This window comes from Spermophilus citellus (assembly GCF_964194105.1).
Source record: "Spermophilus citellus genome assembly, chromosome: 6".
In the NCBI taxonomy this organism is placed as follows: Eukaryota; Metazoa; Chordata; class Mammalia; order Rodentia; family Sciuridae; genus Spermophilus; species Spermophilus citellus.
The window spans coordinates 7,960,580-7,974,943 of record NC_138187.1 but is presented as its reverse complement, the minus strand read 5'-3'; the positions used below and the strand labels follow the sequence as shown (position 1 = coordinate 7,974,943).

Below are 14,364 nucleotides of genomic sequence, written 5' to 3'. Positions count from 1 at the left end.
CCCAAAGTATCTAATCATGAACATGAAAATGTACTAGAATTCAAAACAAAAATCCAAACTCGGAATCACTGCTGGTCCTTAGCAGTGATTGGATAGGGGACCTTCACCATGGAGGCCATTGGGCCCACTCTGCTCCAGGGGATCCCATCACTGCCCCTGCAACTTCCAAGGGAGAGAAAACTGCAGAATGCAAAAATCTGGGACATTCCTGAGCCCTCCACTTCCAGTGGCCCCTCTAGAGGAACCTGGAGGAGAAGGGCCCCGTGGCGGGGTGGACAGTCCTCCCTTACCCACCACGCCCCAGCACAGGTTTCCAGCCATCTGTCCTAGGGTAGGGCCTTACCCACCACGCCCATGACGATGAAGACGGGGATCTCGTGGATGGTGTATGCCATCTTCTGTGGCACAGAGGGGACAAAGCGAGACATGCCTGGTCATGACACCTGCCCACGTGTGTGGCACTTCCCACACCTGCACACAGGGCCGTAGAGCTCCCCCCGGTAGAAACGTGAGTGCTCTACGCAGGTCTGTCCCAGCTGTCAGTCTAGCTAGTCTGGGCAGCTCATGCAGCCCAGCGTCAGCGCCTGCACAGGGGCGCCAAGGCTCTGCTGGGCAGGTCTCCACACATACCCTGAGCACCCACAGGGCCCTGAGGCTGGGAAGAGCTCAGTTCCCCAGGCTGCATTCCCACCCTAGCCTTAATGAAGGGCCATCCATCCTGGCACCGGAACAGCAGGATAGGGCGGGGTGGGTACCTCCGAGTCGAATCTCCCGAAGTTGATGAGGCCTGGGCTGGACAGGTCCCACATGTTTCCGTGGTAGATGCTCAGAACAAAATTCAGAGTGAAGGTGGAAACCATGGAAGCAAAGAACTGTGGGACAGAAAGGCCAACAGTTCAGCCACCGGCACCCCGGGGATACCTTGAGCCAGGCTGGGAGGCTGAGGCTCCTGTCATTCAAGAGGGCCCTGGACTGAGCAGGCTGAACCTACTGCACAACCGTGGACAGCACTGGAGACAAGCTAGCAGAGGACGTGAGGGAAGGCAAAGGCCAGTCCCCTGGAGCCGCCTAGGTGGACAAGGCTCAACACAGAGGGTGAGATGTCCACTCTGCCCTGCTGCCTCTCCTCAGGAGACCTAGCGGGGTGTCAAAGGCACTCACGATCCTCCATGTCAGGAACTGGTTCCAGAAGGAAGCACCTTCCTCCAAGCTGAACAGGACTCCACCTGGAAGGCAGTGGCCACTCTTGACATGCACCTGAGGGGCAAGGGCACTGTACCCTGGCACCGCCCACCCCAGGCCCCAGGAAGAGGGATCTCTGACGAGGTCCGAAGGCCAGAGTCTCCTTTCCCTCAAGTGGCAGCGGGTGGGGAGGATCCCTGCTCACCCACAGGGGCTCCAAAAGCAGCTGACACCCCAGCTGCTGCTCCTGCAGAGACGAAGTCTCGCTTCTCTGTGTCTCTGCGGAAGTACTCAAAGATCTGAAACGGGAAGAGGCCGAGGGCCCTGTGGCAGGTGCTCCAGAGCACACCTTTCAGAAGGAAAGGAGGCCTGAGAGACCAGAGCAGGGAGGGCTCTGCTTCACAACGCCACCGCCTGACCCAGCCACCACAAGTGACCATGCAGGCTGCTAGCACATGGGCCCTGGCCAAGCCTGTCTGCAACAGTGCACACAGGAAGCCTGTCAGGAGTCTGTTGCACAACCAAGAGATCCAAAAAAAACCAAGAGAGCAGAAAACCGGAACTACCCTTGATCTTGAAAAAGGATTGTTTTCTGGCTGGCACAGTGGCTACACCTGTGATCCCTGGTCCTTGGGAGGCTGAGGCAGGAGGATGGTAAATTCAAGGCCAGCCTCAGCAACTTAGTGAGACCCTGTTCCAAATAACAAACAAGAGCAGTTGGGGTATAGCTCAGCAGTAAAGCACCCCTGGGTTCAACACACAATACCAAAAACAAAGGACCATGTACTATAGAAATGTTCATTCTCTCTTAACTCACATAAAAATTCAGTGCAATACCCATCAAAACGCCAGGGACCTTGCAGGCAGATGGCAGGAAGCCATCCCAGAACGTCTCAGAAGCAAGCGTCGTGGATATACATGAAGACTGAGCCACTGCAGGCGGCCAGGGCAGAGCCACAGACCCTGTCCACATAATTGCACACCCCACACAGCACCAAAACCATAGGGCAAGTCAGAGAGGCCACTGGGTGGGAGTGGAGGAACGGTGTCTGCCTTATCTGGCCAGGCCAGGTGTCCCTCGGGCAGAGACAGGTGAGGACAGGCTATTTGCCCTGCTGGAGCCAAGACATAGGTCTCAGTGGGACTCCGCATGGGGCAGTGATGGCTGAGGAACAGTCATACACAGGTCTATGTGGGGGGCTCACCTTGAAATCTCGCTTCAGTGATGTTGACCTCCCCTGGGAAATTCCCGCGGCAATCACAGACCCAGAATGGATCATCGGACCTTCCTGGAAGCACAGTGAGCAGCACTCAGGGACACCCATGGGCCTCGGTGACTTACAGGGATGGGACACAGGCTGGGGCAGCATCCATAGTAGTTACCTTTCCCACGGCCAGGCCCCCCACCACAGACAGAATCACGCCGGACACCTTGATCACCAACGTCTGGAACACAAGGGAAAGCACAGCCTCTAAGCCAAGGGCAGAACTCCCGGCACCTGAGCAGCAAGGCCACGGGCACAGGAGGCACCACAGCCACAAAGCCACATGGGCTTGCCGCTGCCCACAGCCCTATCCTTGGTGGAGGGTTTCCTCCTGGTCCTCCTACTACCGCACATGCAGGGGGCAGCTGTGCTCCCACTCAGCACACATGCAGGGGATGCACGCCCTCTGTCGGCCCAAGCACTCCCCAGGCAAGGGGGTGGGTCTGTCCTCCCTCCCTGCCCCCTCCTACAGACTCATCAGAGGTGACTCCTGCATGGATATACAGCCTCCCACGCCCATCTGAAGGCATTCATGCCGGGGCAGGAGCCAGGGCAGAGCAACCCTCTGGAAGGTTCCAGTCACCCTGGGTGGGAATCAGGTCAGAGGCCATCTCCAGCAGCTCCAGGTCCATCGTACTCTATAAAAGTGCAGGACTCTCCCAGCTGCCAGCTCCCTGGAGTATGGCCACACTGATTTGCCCTGGCCATAGAGCACAGGCCCTGCAGGGCGCTGCTTGCCTACCCACTCCTGGGATGGGGACAGGAAGCAGCCCCTGGCCATCTCGAGCTAGGAAGAGTGACTACGCAAATGTTAACAGCTGGGGGCCCAGCCCCCATGGAACTGGGATGCTACTGAGGATACTGAGCATGAAGAACACCAAAGAAAGCATTGAAGAAAGGGGAAGGGTGGGCCAAGGCCAGCGCTCTCGCCTGGCCGCTCAGCTTCTCAAACACTGCCCACCACAGTCCTTGGTCACAGACACACTCCCTGTGGCTGCAGTCACATACACGCAGGCTCAGCCTCTCTGCACCACGTAAGAGATACCAAGACCAGTCCCTGCCATTGGGCTAGGTCTGGAGGGGTAATGGACAAGATAAGCCTTTGAATTCCACAGTCCCTGGAGGAGCACCTGTTGCACCCGGGGTCCCCACATGTGCCTCACCTTGAGCCGCACCACGTGGGGAATCTTCACCCCATTGAGGAAACACTTGATCTGGGGGATGCCACTGCCGGCAGCGACTGGCTGGAAGAAGAGGAAGGTGCCACTGGGCCAGTGGAAGGAGTGGGGCAGCCCCGAGGCAGGAGGCCCGGCCTGGCGAAGGCTGGCCTCGGGTACAGGTTCTTGCCCCCTTGCCCAGAACCACCTCCCAGATAACCCTGCAGATGTGGAAGGGACTGCTGGCAGAGCCAGAAGATCCCTATGGATGGGGGCCTGCCCCAGGAAGGACAGGACATCATCATGCACCAAGCAAGCACAGCTTCCTCTGCATGGGGCACCGCTCTATACTCAGCAGAAGGCTCTGGGTACTGGCATCTCTTTCCTCTAGCACCCCACAGTGAGGACAAGAAGCAAAGGAGCCCATGAGAGGGACGATGCCTTAGGATGAAGGGATGCCTCGGGTGGATGACACCTCAGGTGGGCGTGTGCAGTGCCCAGGGAAGGCTGGTCCTGCTTCCACCTCTACCCGGGTCTCTGGGCAGTTAGCCCTGTCCCCGAGACCCGGGCCCTAGAGCGCCTGTGTCCAGCTGTGACGATGCCAGGGCAAGGTGCCGGGCCTGTGTGGTAGGTGGGATGAGGTGGGGTGTGCGTAGGCCTGTGCTGCTGGGGCAGCAGTGGCTCTGCCCAGCCTGGGATGAGGAGACCCCGACGTGTTTTCTGCCTTCATTGAGTGGTTTTCCACAGGCACCACCTGATTCTCACTAATAGAAAGCAGTAGTCACCAGCCAAGGGGCTCCATTCACTCACTAAGACCCAGGTCATGCTGGTCTAAAGTACCCAGGACTTCCAGCAGCAGGTGTACCTCTACGAAGGCCACAATCACGGAGCCCAGGAACACAAAGGCGGCATTCAGGGTGGCCCACAGCAGCAGGGAGAAGGACAGCCCGCCTTTCTCCGTGAACTTGTCAATATCTGGTGGCTTGTCAGGGACGGGGCGCTGCATCACTGAGCCCACACCCGCCAACCCTACCCCACTCCTGCAGTCAGACTGGGGCAGAGTGCACCTGCACAGAGGCCGCTGGCTGCCAGCACGGCGATGGTACTCACTGGACGGCTCAGACTTCTCATGGCAGGAGCTGGCCATGTCTTGCAGGGCTGGCCACTGCACCACTTGACCACTCCACCACCGAGCCCCAGCTCCCACCCTCACTCTGTGTAGGCAGCTGAAAGGATACTGTCCTTGATGACCCTGTATTTGAGACCAGCCAAGTTCTCTACCACAATGTCAATGAAGCAGGCCACAAGGCCTGTGAGGATCCCAATGAGAGCACAGATGACCCAGCGCTTGATCTCCACTGTCCGGAAGGCCTGCTTTGAGGAAGGTATGGTCAGAAGTGGGTGGCAGCCAGATGCCCTGGTGCAGGTGGCTCTGGTACCAGCATGAGGGGCTCCTGGGAGTCAGGTCCCCACCTTGCACAGTGGACCATGCTCAGGGACCCAAGTCCTCCCAAGGGCAGCCTCTGACCAATGTCTCAGTCTTTAAACAACATTTCAGTGACTACAGAGCACTTCGGGGTCCAACAAGTTTCCAATCAGCTATGGATGTCCTGGAGCCACACTTGATATTTCAAGAACATCCTCCTGGTGAGGACAACAACACTCCTGCCATTTTGAGTATGTGCTATCAAGGGTCACAAGCTTAGGGCTCCCCCAAGGACAAACCAGAGGGACAGAGAGTGGCTCCAAAACCCAGACTCTTGGGGACAAGGAGGAAGGGAGATGAGCAGAAGCACTGTCCAGCCTGAGGACAGGGCCCAGCTGGAGGGTAGGGACCCACCCACTCACCGTGTGGTTGATCCTCCGCTCTTCCTCCAGGAACAGCTGATTCTCACTGTTGTCATAGTCCAGGCTCTGCGGAACAAGGCAGCAGGGGCTGCAATTGCTGATCAGTTACTGAAGGGGAGATAGATGCAAGTGCAGCCAGGCTGGGGTGGGAGGCTCGAGAGGGCAGGGTCTGAAGCCAGTAACAGAAGAGGGGGACCCACCTCATATGTGAGGGACAAGAGCTTTTCATTGTGTGGGATCTCCTTAGGGAAGGGGTGGGACGAGTCCCTTTCCTGTGGAAGAAAAAGGCAAAGGTACACGCTCTTTGGGAACAAGGTACAAGGGGCCACATCTCAACCTGTCCCAGAGCCAGCCTCATCCTAATGCCAAAGGTGGGCCAGATACCATAAGGGACCTGCAGCCCAACATTCCCTTTGAACACAGATACAGAAACCCTCAATCAGATCTGTGCACCAGGAGCCCAGCCACACCACCAAGGTGGACTGTTCCAGAAGGCAAGGTAGGTCTGGCACCCACAGTCACCTCTCCCAGATTGTGCAGGAAACTGTGCTGACGGAAGCCCAAAGGCTATGGGGCCATTGGGACAGGCAGAAATCCAGCATCTTCTTGATTAAACATCAATACAGCAGAAGGCAGGCCAACATCTCAACCTGCTGGAAGCCCCAAGAAAGCCCACAGGCAGTACCCCACCACAAGTGAGCAGCAGGGATACGCCCAGCCAGGATGAAGAGTGGGCTCTCACCACTCGTAATCACCTCTAAGTTGAAGGTTCCTGCCAGAATTTCTCACATATAGAAAGCTACTACAATGAGTAAATACATTCAGTCAGATTAAAGGGTACAAAATGAACTGTCTTCCTCTACATTTGCAGCAAATAACCACAAACAAAAGAGTCAATTCTGTTTATAACAGTGTCTAAAGTAGAATGCAGCTGGGCATAGTGGTGCTGGCCTGTGATTCCAGCCTGGGGCAGCTTAGACAGACCCTGTCTCAAAGTAAAGGGCCAGAGATGAATTCAATCCCCAATACCACAGAAAATGACTGACAAGTCTCCAGGACCTTGGCTCCGGCGGAGGCTTCTCAATCACCATACCCAATGCACAAGTAGTGCAAAGCAGGTAACTGGGACTTCATCAAAATAAACACATGTGTGCATCGAAGAACACCAAGACAGCAAAAAGAAAACCCACTGAGTGGGAGAAAGTATTTACCAGTCACTTATCTAGTAGAATATTTGTGTCCAGAATATAGAAAGAACATCTATGGGCTAGGGGTATGGCTCAGTGGTGGAGAGCTTACTAGTGTTCTAGGGCCTTGGGCTCTATCCCAAACACTGCAAAAAATAAAGAAAGAACGAACGAAAGAACGAACGAACGAACGAACTCCCATAACTCAGTTATTGAAAAGCAAATAACGGGGGCTGGAGTTGTGGCTCAGTGGTAGAGCACTTGCCTAGCATGTGTGAGACCTGGGTTTGATCCTCAGTACCACATAAAAATAAATAAATAAAACAAAGGTATTGGGCTGGGGCTGGGGCCTAGTGGCAGAGCATTTGCCTAGCATGTGTGAGGCACTGGGTTCAATTCTTAGCACCTTGTAAAAATAAATAAAATAAAAGCATTCTGTTCATCTACAACTATAAAAAACAAACAAAAGTATTGTGTCTGTCTACAACTAAAAATAAAAAGAGAACCATGAGTTCAAGGCCAGCATCCATAACTTAGTGAGGTCCTAAGCAACTTAGCAAGACCCTGTCTTAAAATAAAAAATAAAAAGGATTGGGAATGTAGCACAGTGGTAAAGCACCCCTGAGTTCAATCCCCAGCCACTCACGCTCCCCCAAAATAATTTCTCTTAGCTGGGGATAGTGGTACCTGCCTACAGTCCCAGCTACTCTGGAGGCTGATGTACGAGGATCATAAATTTGAGGTCAGCCTGGGAAAGTTTGCCAAACCCTATCTCAAAATTTCAAAAAGTTCTGGCAATATAGCTCAGTAGTAGACTGCTTGCCTAACATGCTTGAAGCCCTGGGTTTAACACTCAAAACCAGCTGAACAAATAAAAATCCCCTCAAAACAAGAATAATCCAATTAAAAATGTGCACAGACTCCACACAGGCATTTCTCCACAGTCGTGGATGAGGACACTTGGCATCGCTAGCCATCAGGGACAAATCTTTTTTTTTTTTTTTTTTTTTAAAGAGAGAGAGAGAGAGAGAGAGAGAGAATTTTTTAATATTTATTTTTTAGTTCTCGGTGGACACAACATCTTTGTTTGTATGTGGTGCTGAGGATCGAACCCGGGCCGCATGCATGCCAGGCGAGCGCGCTACCGCTTGAGCCACATCCCCAGCCCAGGGACAAATCTAAACCACAACAGGTACCACAAGGCAGGGTGCAAGCGGCCAGCTGGTGGGGGTGCAGGAAATGTTCCCATGGCAACTGCTGGACAGGGCGCCCCACGCCTGGCTCACTCTGCTGGGCCTCGGGCTCCAAGGCCCTCCTCCTCCTCTGCTTAACTGCAGCAGGCAGCCCCGGCACAGTGGGGTGCGAGCCCTCTGCCTGCTGGTAGGACGCAGCTCTGCAGGGGTAGGAAAGGGTGCACAGCCACCACTCACCGGGTCCAGGAGCTCATCGTCCAGCTCCACATTGCTCATCTGTCCAATTCGGAAAGACACGGAGTGAGGCGACTAGGAGCAGAACAGAGGTTGTGAGCACGCGAACGTGCCATGCACCCACCCCTGCCCAGCTGGCACCACCCTCCTCCCGCGGGAGACAGGCCTGCTCCTGACCCCCACGGCCCACCGGGAAGCCCAGTGCCCATCTCTTGTTTTAGGATGGATATGGAGCGCTCACCACCTGCCAGGATGAAGGGCTGGAGATACTCCTAGACCAGCCAGTGTCCGTGCTGAGGAGCCCCACCCTCCCCACTCACCCAGATCCCGAGGGGCCCACTGCCTACCACCTCCTCAGCACTGCGTCCAGAATGGCCTCTCTGCCCCACGCCTAGATTTGAGTATGTGCACATCTCCCAAAAGGCCTGTGGCACAGAACTGGGTGGGTCCTGCCCCACTGAGTCTCCAGGGTGGTGCAGCTCAGCTCGCGCAGCAATGCCCTTTGTTGTGACTCTCCCCTGACTCTGGGGGCCCTGACCCACTCAGGAACACCTCCTGGCTGTACCCAGACCTGCCCAGCCCATCCTCCTCTGTCCGGAGACCATCTGATTAGCTGCTCCCAACCATGTCCCAGACCTTCACAAAAGGGCTGGGGTGGGAAGACAGAGGGGCCAGCTTCTCGGCTGAGGGAGAGCCATGTGTGGGCAGTCTGCTGCCTGTGTTAGAAAGCAAACATGCCCATGAGGGGAAAGAAGTACCTGGAAGTGAGGAGACTCCATGCCATGTCTAGGCCACCCAGAGCTGTCTCCACCCAGACAGCAGCAGCCATCCTGGTGGCCAGCATTTCCACCAACTCCTCTCCCTGTACCTTTCTTGCTCTCAGGACCAGCCCTCCCCTACAAAGGCTCTGTGGAGGCAGGGAGAGGTACAGAGTCCTGCAGCAGGGCTCCATCTGTTTCCACCCCACCCCATCCCAGCTGGTGATTAGCCAACAGGCGAGGAAACCAGAGCAGAAAAGGAACTTATAGGCCAGAGGTCTCTGAAGGCTGGTGTGCATGGGGAACCTGACACTCTGGAGAGCTTGCCCCAAGCCACATCCCAACTAGTTGCCAGAACTTGACCTTCCCAGCCCAGTGCTCTCAGGGCCCCTGGAGCTCCTGTCTCTCTCTGCAGGCCCCAGTCCTCATAGGACCTGGCATGGCAGACAGGCAGGCGGATTCCAAGTCAGTCCCCCACAGACACATAGCCAAAGGTTCCTCCTCCCATCGCTACAGGGAGCTCCCAGGACCCCTCTTCTGTGAAGCTGGCCCCATTCCTCAGGAGCAGAAGCTAGGCTAGGCCGAGACTCTCAGGTGTCCCCACATCCTCGTGCAGATGTGCGCCAGCCTACCATATGGTCCTGGGCCTGAGAGTATGCAAGGTGAGCAGAAATACAGTCTTCAAGGGCATTGCCTGGCAATAGGAGGCAAAGCCCCAAACATGAAGGACCGGGAGGCTAACAGGAAGGCACAACAGCAGGACCACCAAGAGGCCCCCACCGCCCCCATTGCTGAGCTACCTTGGCAGACTGGAGTGGGAGCTGCGGGAGCCAGCAGAGGAGAGCTTGGGGATGGGCGTGACCTCGAGGAGGTCGGACAAGGGTGAGTTTGGGTAACTGATGTATTAAGGCAGGGCTCACAAGGATCTGCTGCAGGGCACTATAGCAGTTCCTGGCTTCCACACCAGCTGCAGGACCTGGGGGCAGACCAGGTAGGGTCTGCCCTACACTAGCACTGCAACCTTCCACTGAGCCCTAATTATTTGAAAGTCACATCAAAGATTTCTACGGTCAAAGGAAACATCAACAGAGTGAAAAGGCAACTTCCAAAACAGGAGGAGATCTGTGCAAATCATGGCATCTGGCAAGGGACTGACAGGCAGAACATAGAAAGGAGTCCTGCGAATCACCTGCGAAAACCAAGCAACTCACCCCAACAAGAGCCAAGCCCCAAAACAGACTTCTCTCCAGAGAAGACACACCAGCACCCACTGGCTGGTAAGCACACCCAGGGGTGCCCCAGGCCCCAGTGAGCTGCCATCACACACCTACCAGGAGGGCACCGCAGAGGAGACGGGAAGCAACAGGGCCAGCAGGGCAGGGAGCTGCTTCAGGTGTAAAATGGAGCAGCCAATGACATGGAGCACAGTCTAGTGGCTCCTCAGAAAAAGCCAGAACACTGCCCTACAAACCACCAACTCCACGTCCAGGTTAGCTACTCTAAGAACTAGAAGCCAGGTCTCGAAGGAACTGCAGCATCACTTGCAATAGCTCAAGTACCCACCACCAGGCAGACAAAAGGCCTGCCCAGGCAGTGGCTTCCATCAGCCACAGGAGGAAAGAACACTGCCATGCACCACCCCCCAGGGCTTGCAATGCGATACTGGGGAACTGAGCCAGTCACAACAGCAGAGACACTGCACGTCCACCCATACACCATACCAGGTCACATCCAGAGACAGGAAATAGAGTGCACTGCCTGGGAAAGGAAGAGTTATTTAGTGGGAACAAAGTTTTAGTTTTGCAAGATAAAAAGTTCTAGAGATTGATTGCACAACAAGAATATACTAGACACTAGTGAATTATGTTCTTAAAAAGAAAAAGTGCTAAATTTTGTTATATGCTTTTTACTACAATTTTAAAAACATTTTTTGAAAATCAGTTGCCGGTAGGTGCTGTCCACCATGTATCCCAAGATCCCAGGCACAGCTGCCACTTGCCAAGCTCCACACTGAGCACTGAGGACACAAGCCGGGAACTTGAAAGGACACCAGGTCACACACAAAGCTGAGCACACACAGTCAGAGGCAAGCGACAAGAGCAAAAGGTCTGCTTTAGACACAGTGGCCAAGGGCCTCTGGAGCAGAAGGCATCTAGGCTGACCTGGCGGATGCAAGGAGTCAAAGCCCAAGACCAGAAGAGCAGCTAGAATGCAGCGAGTGCAGGGACAGTGGAAGCAGTCCTGGCTGTGGGGACTGTGCACTATGGCCCCTGGGGGTTTCCTGGGGCCCTCCAACCAGGTCCAGGCCCAGCTGAATCCCTCAACTCTGCTCCCTGTTGGGCCATGGACCATACCTGTGTCCTAGGCTGATTTTAGCCCACCTAAGCTTCTGGGGCGGAGCTGCTGACCCTAAGCAAAGTGGGGCTGGGGCTAGGTAGAGGGCAAGGGAACGCCAAGGACTTTCTAGGAGGGGCTGAGAACAAACAGTGCTTGCTAGAAGAGAACAGAGTTCAAGGGGATGACCAGAGGACCCTCCCCACCACTTCACTACACCCTAGGTCTCCTCAACAGTGCCCTCAGATCCCGTGATCTGTAGCTCTGGGTTGCCAAGGCAGGACACAGTCCCACACCAACCTGAGAGCCTCCTCTGCTGGGACTCTTGGTTTCCCTGCGTTTGTAGGTATGTCCTGGATTTACCAACACTGCAGTGTGCCCCGCCCCCACCCTGCCCTGCCTCCACTCTTCCTGGCTCAGACTTCCCTCAAAAAGCTCTCAAAATGCTGTTCTTCCAACTGTCCACACACATGACCATGACCGGCTTGGTGACCTCATCCTTCTCCTCTCCCACTGTCACCCTGTGCTTGGCACAATGGGTCTGGGAACAGGAACAGATTCTGAAGGGACCAAGCTTTCCATAGGGGTCCAGGCATGAACAGGCCACTCTCCAGTCTGCCCTGTCCATGGCAGCAATCTCATGGTGCTCAGACACCTGTGCCCTAGCCAAGATAGCAACCATGCCACCGTCCAATCATGGGACTCCTGCAACAAACCCCGAAGGGCCAAGAGACAGGCAGAGCAAGCTCTTGTGTCTGCTCACCAGAACTCTCCACAGCAGCTGTGGGCCTGGGTTGGTACAAGGGCCCTGGACCTAGGAAAACTTTCAAAAGCCCTGTCTGCTGCAGCACTGGGGTGCCACTGAACCTACCCATGAGCCTGCCCACCCAGAGGAGACCCCCCCTGACAAAAAATGCTGTTAAGGGCATCACGCACTAATGCATTTGCAAAGACAAGTCACTCTTGAGTTGCTGCATTACATTACTAGGAACAACTGAGGCTCATTCAAAACATGTTTTCTGAGAGGCTCCATGCTCAGGGCTATCCATGCATTAACTATTTTGCAGATAACAAAACTGAGGCACCGGCAGGGAAAAGACCATGCTCAAGACCCGCTCGGCTGGTCACATGTTCCTGTGCAAAGGTCTTTCAGGACGCCTAGCCTCCAGATTATGCTTGTGCAGTGTGGTGAAGCAGACAGGATCCTAGCACTGCAGGCCCCAGCCTCCTTCTGGCCTCCACCAGAGCTGAGTTAAACTCAAAGCCAACTCAAGCTCACTGGTCTGACCTTCCTACCCCACAGTGTAATCCACACTGTTGCGGGGTCCCAGACACACATCCCCTTTGTCTACTGCTGTTGTTCCTGCCTGAGGATCCTGTGCTAGTGGGGTGCCTTGCACAGTCCTCCCAGGGTGTTGGGCCTATTTGTAGTGGGACAGAAGCTGATTAATGCACTATGGTGTCCCAGGCAAACCACATGGTTTAAATTGTTTGAGAGCAGCTAATCAATACTAACTACAAATAAAATAGCCTGTAATGACACTTAAAGGAAGAAATCAACACCTCTTTAAACACACACACACACACACACACACAAACTCCTGTATCTATTTGCAAAGAAAAACAGGAAACCCCATGCCTGTTCATTTCTAGAATAAACCCAAACTCCACCTCTGCCAAAGTTCCATTTTTTTTAACCTATCAGCCCAGTTTTCTTCTTTCTTCTGTTTTATTAACTTCAGATTACTTTACTTTGAAACAGAGAAAACACATAAACCCCAGAAACATCCCAAGAGGAAAAGAGCTAATCACACAGTCCAACCACTCTAACCACTTCAGATCATGGGTTGCAAGCAGCTGTCACTTCAAGGGAGTTGAGCTGCTTCCTACCAGCAACCATCAGACTTTGATTCTCATTGTTTGATACATCTCCCAGGCAGTGCAAAAGCCTTCATATAAGTTTACAAAAATAGCTTGGTTTTTTTGCCCTTCCCAATCTTTAAACACTGTGTGTTTGCCAGACATATCTAAAACAGAAGAAAAGGTGAAAGATAATTACAAAGACCAAGCCATCAACACAAGTAATTCACTTGACTCAAAGTTAATGCAATCCGCACAGGCAGACAGACCCAGGGGTAAATAAGCAAAACAGTAATCCTTCTCCCAACCTTGATGCTTTTAAAGACGCAAGCTGTGATGACAGCTGAACCCGTTCTCACCCACTCACGCGATGCTTACTGCATTGGATGCACATTCCAAATCCAATTTCGTGCTGAGACTAGTAGACAGGAGTTATGGCCAAGCACCTGCTGAGTGGGGCTGGAGGTGTGGCTCAGCGGTAGAGTATTTGCCTGGCATGTGTGAAGCCCAGGGTTCCACCCCCAGTACCGAAAAAAGGAAAAAAAACCAACAACAAAAAAACCCGCCCAAAGTCAGGACTAATCTCCACAGAAAGGTTCTCAGCCACTCTCACAGAAATATCAAACCCTGCCATCTAACTTGTTAAAATATCCTGGGATTCAAAAAGCAGTAAATAAAATCACAGTTTGAGAAAGCCGGAAGGACACGGTGGCCATCATGCCAGTGGTTCAGGAGGCCGAGGCAGGAGACCCGCAAGCCTGGGCAACTTGGTGAGACCCTGCCTCAAAATAAAAAGGGCTGGGGGTGCAGTTCGGTGTGGAGCGCACCTGGGCTCAATGCCCCGCACCACGAAAAAGCAGCAGCAGCGAGCCGGCGGGCGGGTGCCCAGCGCGGGCTCCGGCTCCGGCTCCACTGAGAGGCGCCGCCGCGAGCCCCCGCAGCCTTACCTGTCGCGCGGCGCCGTTCAGCAGCGGCGTCCCTTCGCCCGGCCGCGCTGTCCTCCGTAGCAGCGGCGCCGCCTCCTCGTCGTCGCGGTCGCGGCCGGACCACGACACCTTCTTGGAGACATTGGCCATGGCCCGCGGAGCCGGGACTCGGCAGCAAGCTGCCGCGGCCTGGGAGCGTTCTCGTGACCCGCTCCGGCGCCACGTGACCTGCCCGCGTTCACGTGACGGGAGACGGCGGCCGCGGAGAGCCACGCCGAGACGTCTCCCAGAGCCCTTGCGGGCCGGGGCGCCCCAGCCGAGGCAAGTTTCTTCCGCTCGCCGGCGTCGTGAGACCCCGGGGAGGCTGAAGGCTAAAGGCGGCCCGGGGCCTGGCGCTGCGGACAGTTGGCGAACAGTCGG

General features: G+C 54.8%; 1 protein-coding gene across 7 annotated transcripts in view; it reads right to left on the bottom strand.

Moving 5' to 3' along the window:
* CLCN7 (chloride voltage-gated channel 7) overlaps window positions 1-14,364 on the bottom strand; it is a 24,372-nt gene extending 10,008 nt beyond the window's left edge. Inside the window, exons 1-15 of one of the 7 annotated variants that reach the window (XM_081299587.1) lie at window positions 13,966-14,103; window positions 10,546-10,582; window positions 9,625-9,800; window positions 8,070-8,141; window positions 5,653-5,724; window positions 5,453-5,518; window positions 4,843-4,975; window positions 4,470-4,579; window positions 3,611-3,691; window positions 2,566-2,628; window positions 2,388-2,471; window positions 1,388-1,481; window positions 1,162-1,226; window positions 756-872; window positions 344-398 (exon numbers count right to left, since the gene is read on the bottom strand). In XM_081299587.1, coding sequence (XP_081155713.1) covers window positions 344-398; window positions 756-872; window positions 1,162-1,226; window positions 1,388-1,481; window positions 2,388-2,471; window positions 2,566-2,628; window positions 3,611-3,691; window positions 4,470-4,579; window positions 4,843-4,975; window positions 5,453-5,518; window positions 5,653-5,724; window positions 8,070-8,108 — 979 coding nt within the window. In that variant the 5' untranslated portion in view covers window positions 8,109-8,141; window positions 9,625-9,800; window positions 10,546-10,582; window positions 13,966-14,103. Of the gene's footprint in view, window positions 1-343; window positions 399-755; window positions 873-1,161; window positions 1,227-1,387; window positions 1,482-2,387; window positions 2,472-2,565; window positions 2,629-3,610; window positions 3,692-4,469; window positions 4,580-4,842; window positions 4,976-5,452; window positions 5,519-5,652; window positions 5,725-8,069; window positions 8,142-9,624; window positions 9,801-10,545; window positions 10,583-13,965 lie in introns of all 7 variants that reach the window. The other 6 variants (XM_081299586.1, XM_081299588.1, XM_081299590.1 and 3 more) reach the window with 6 other exon arrangements.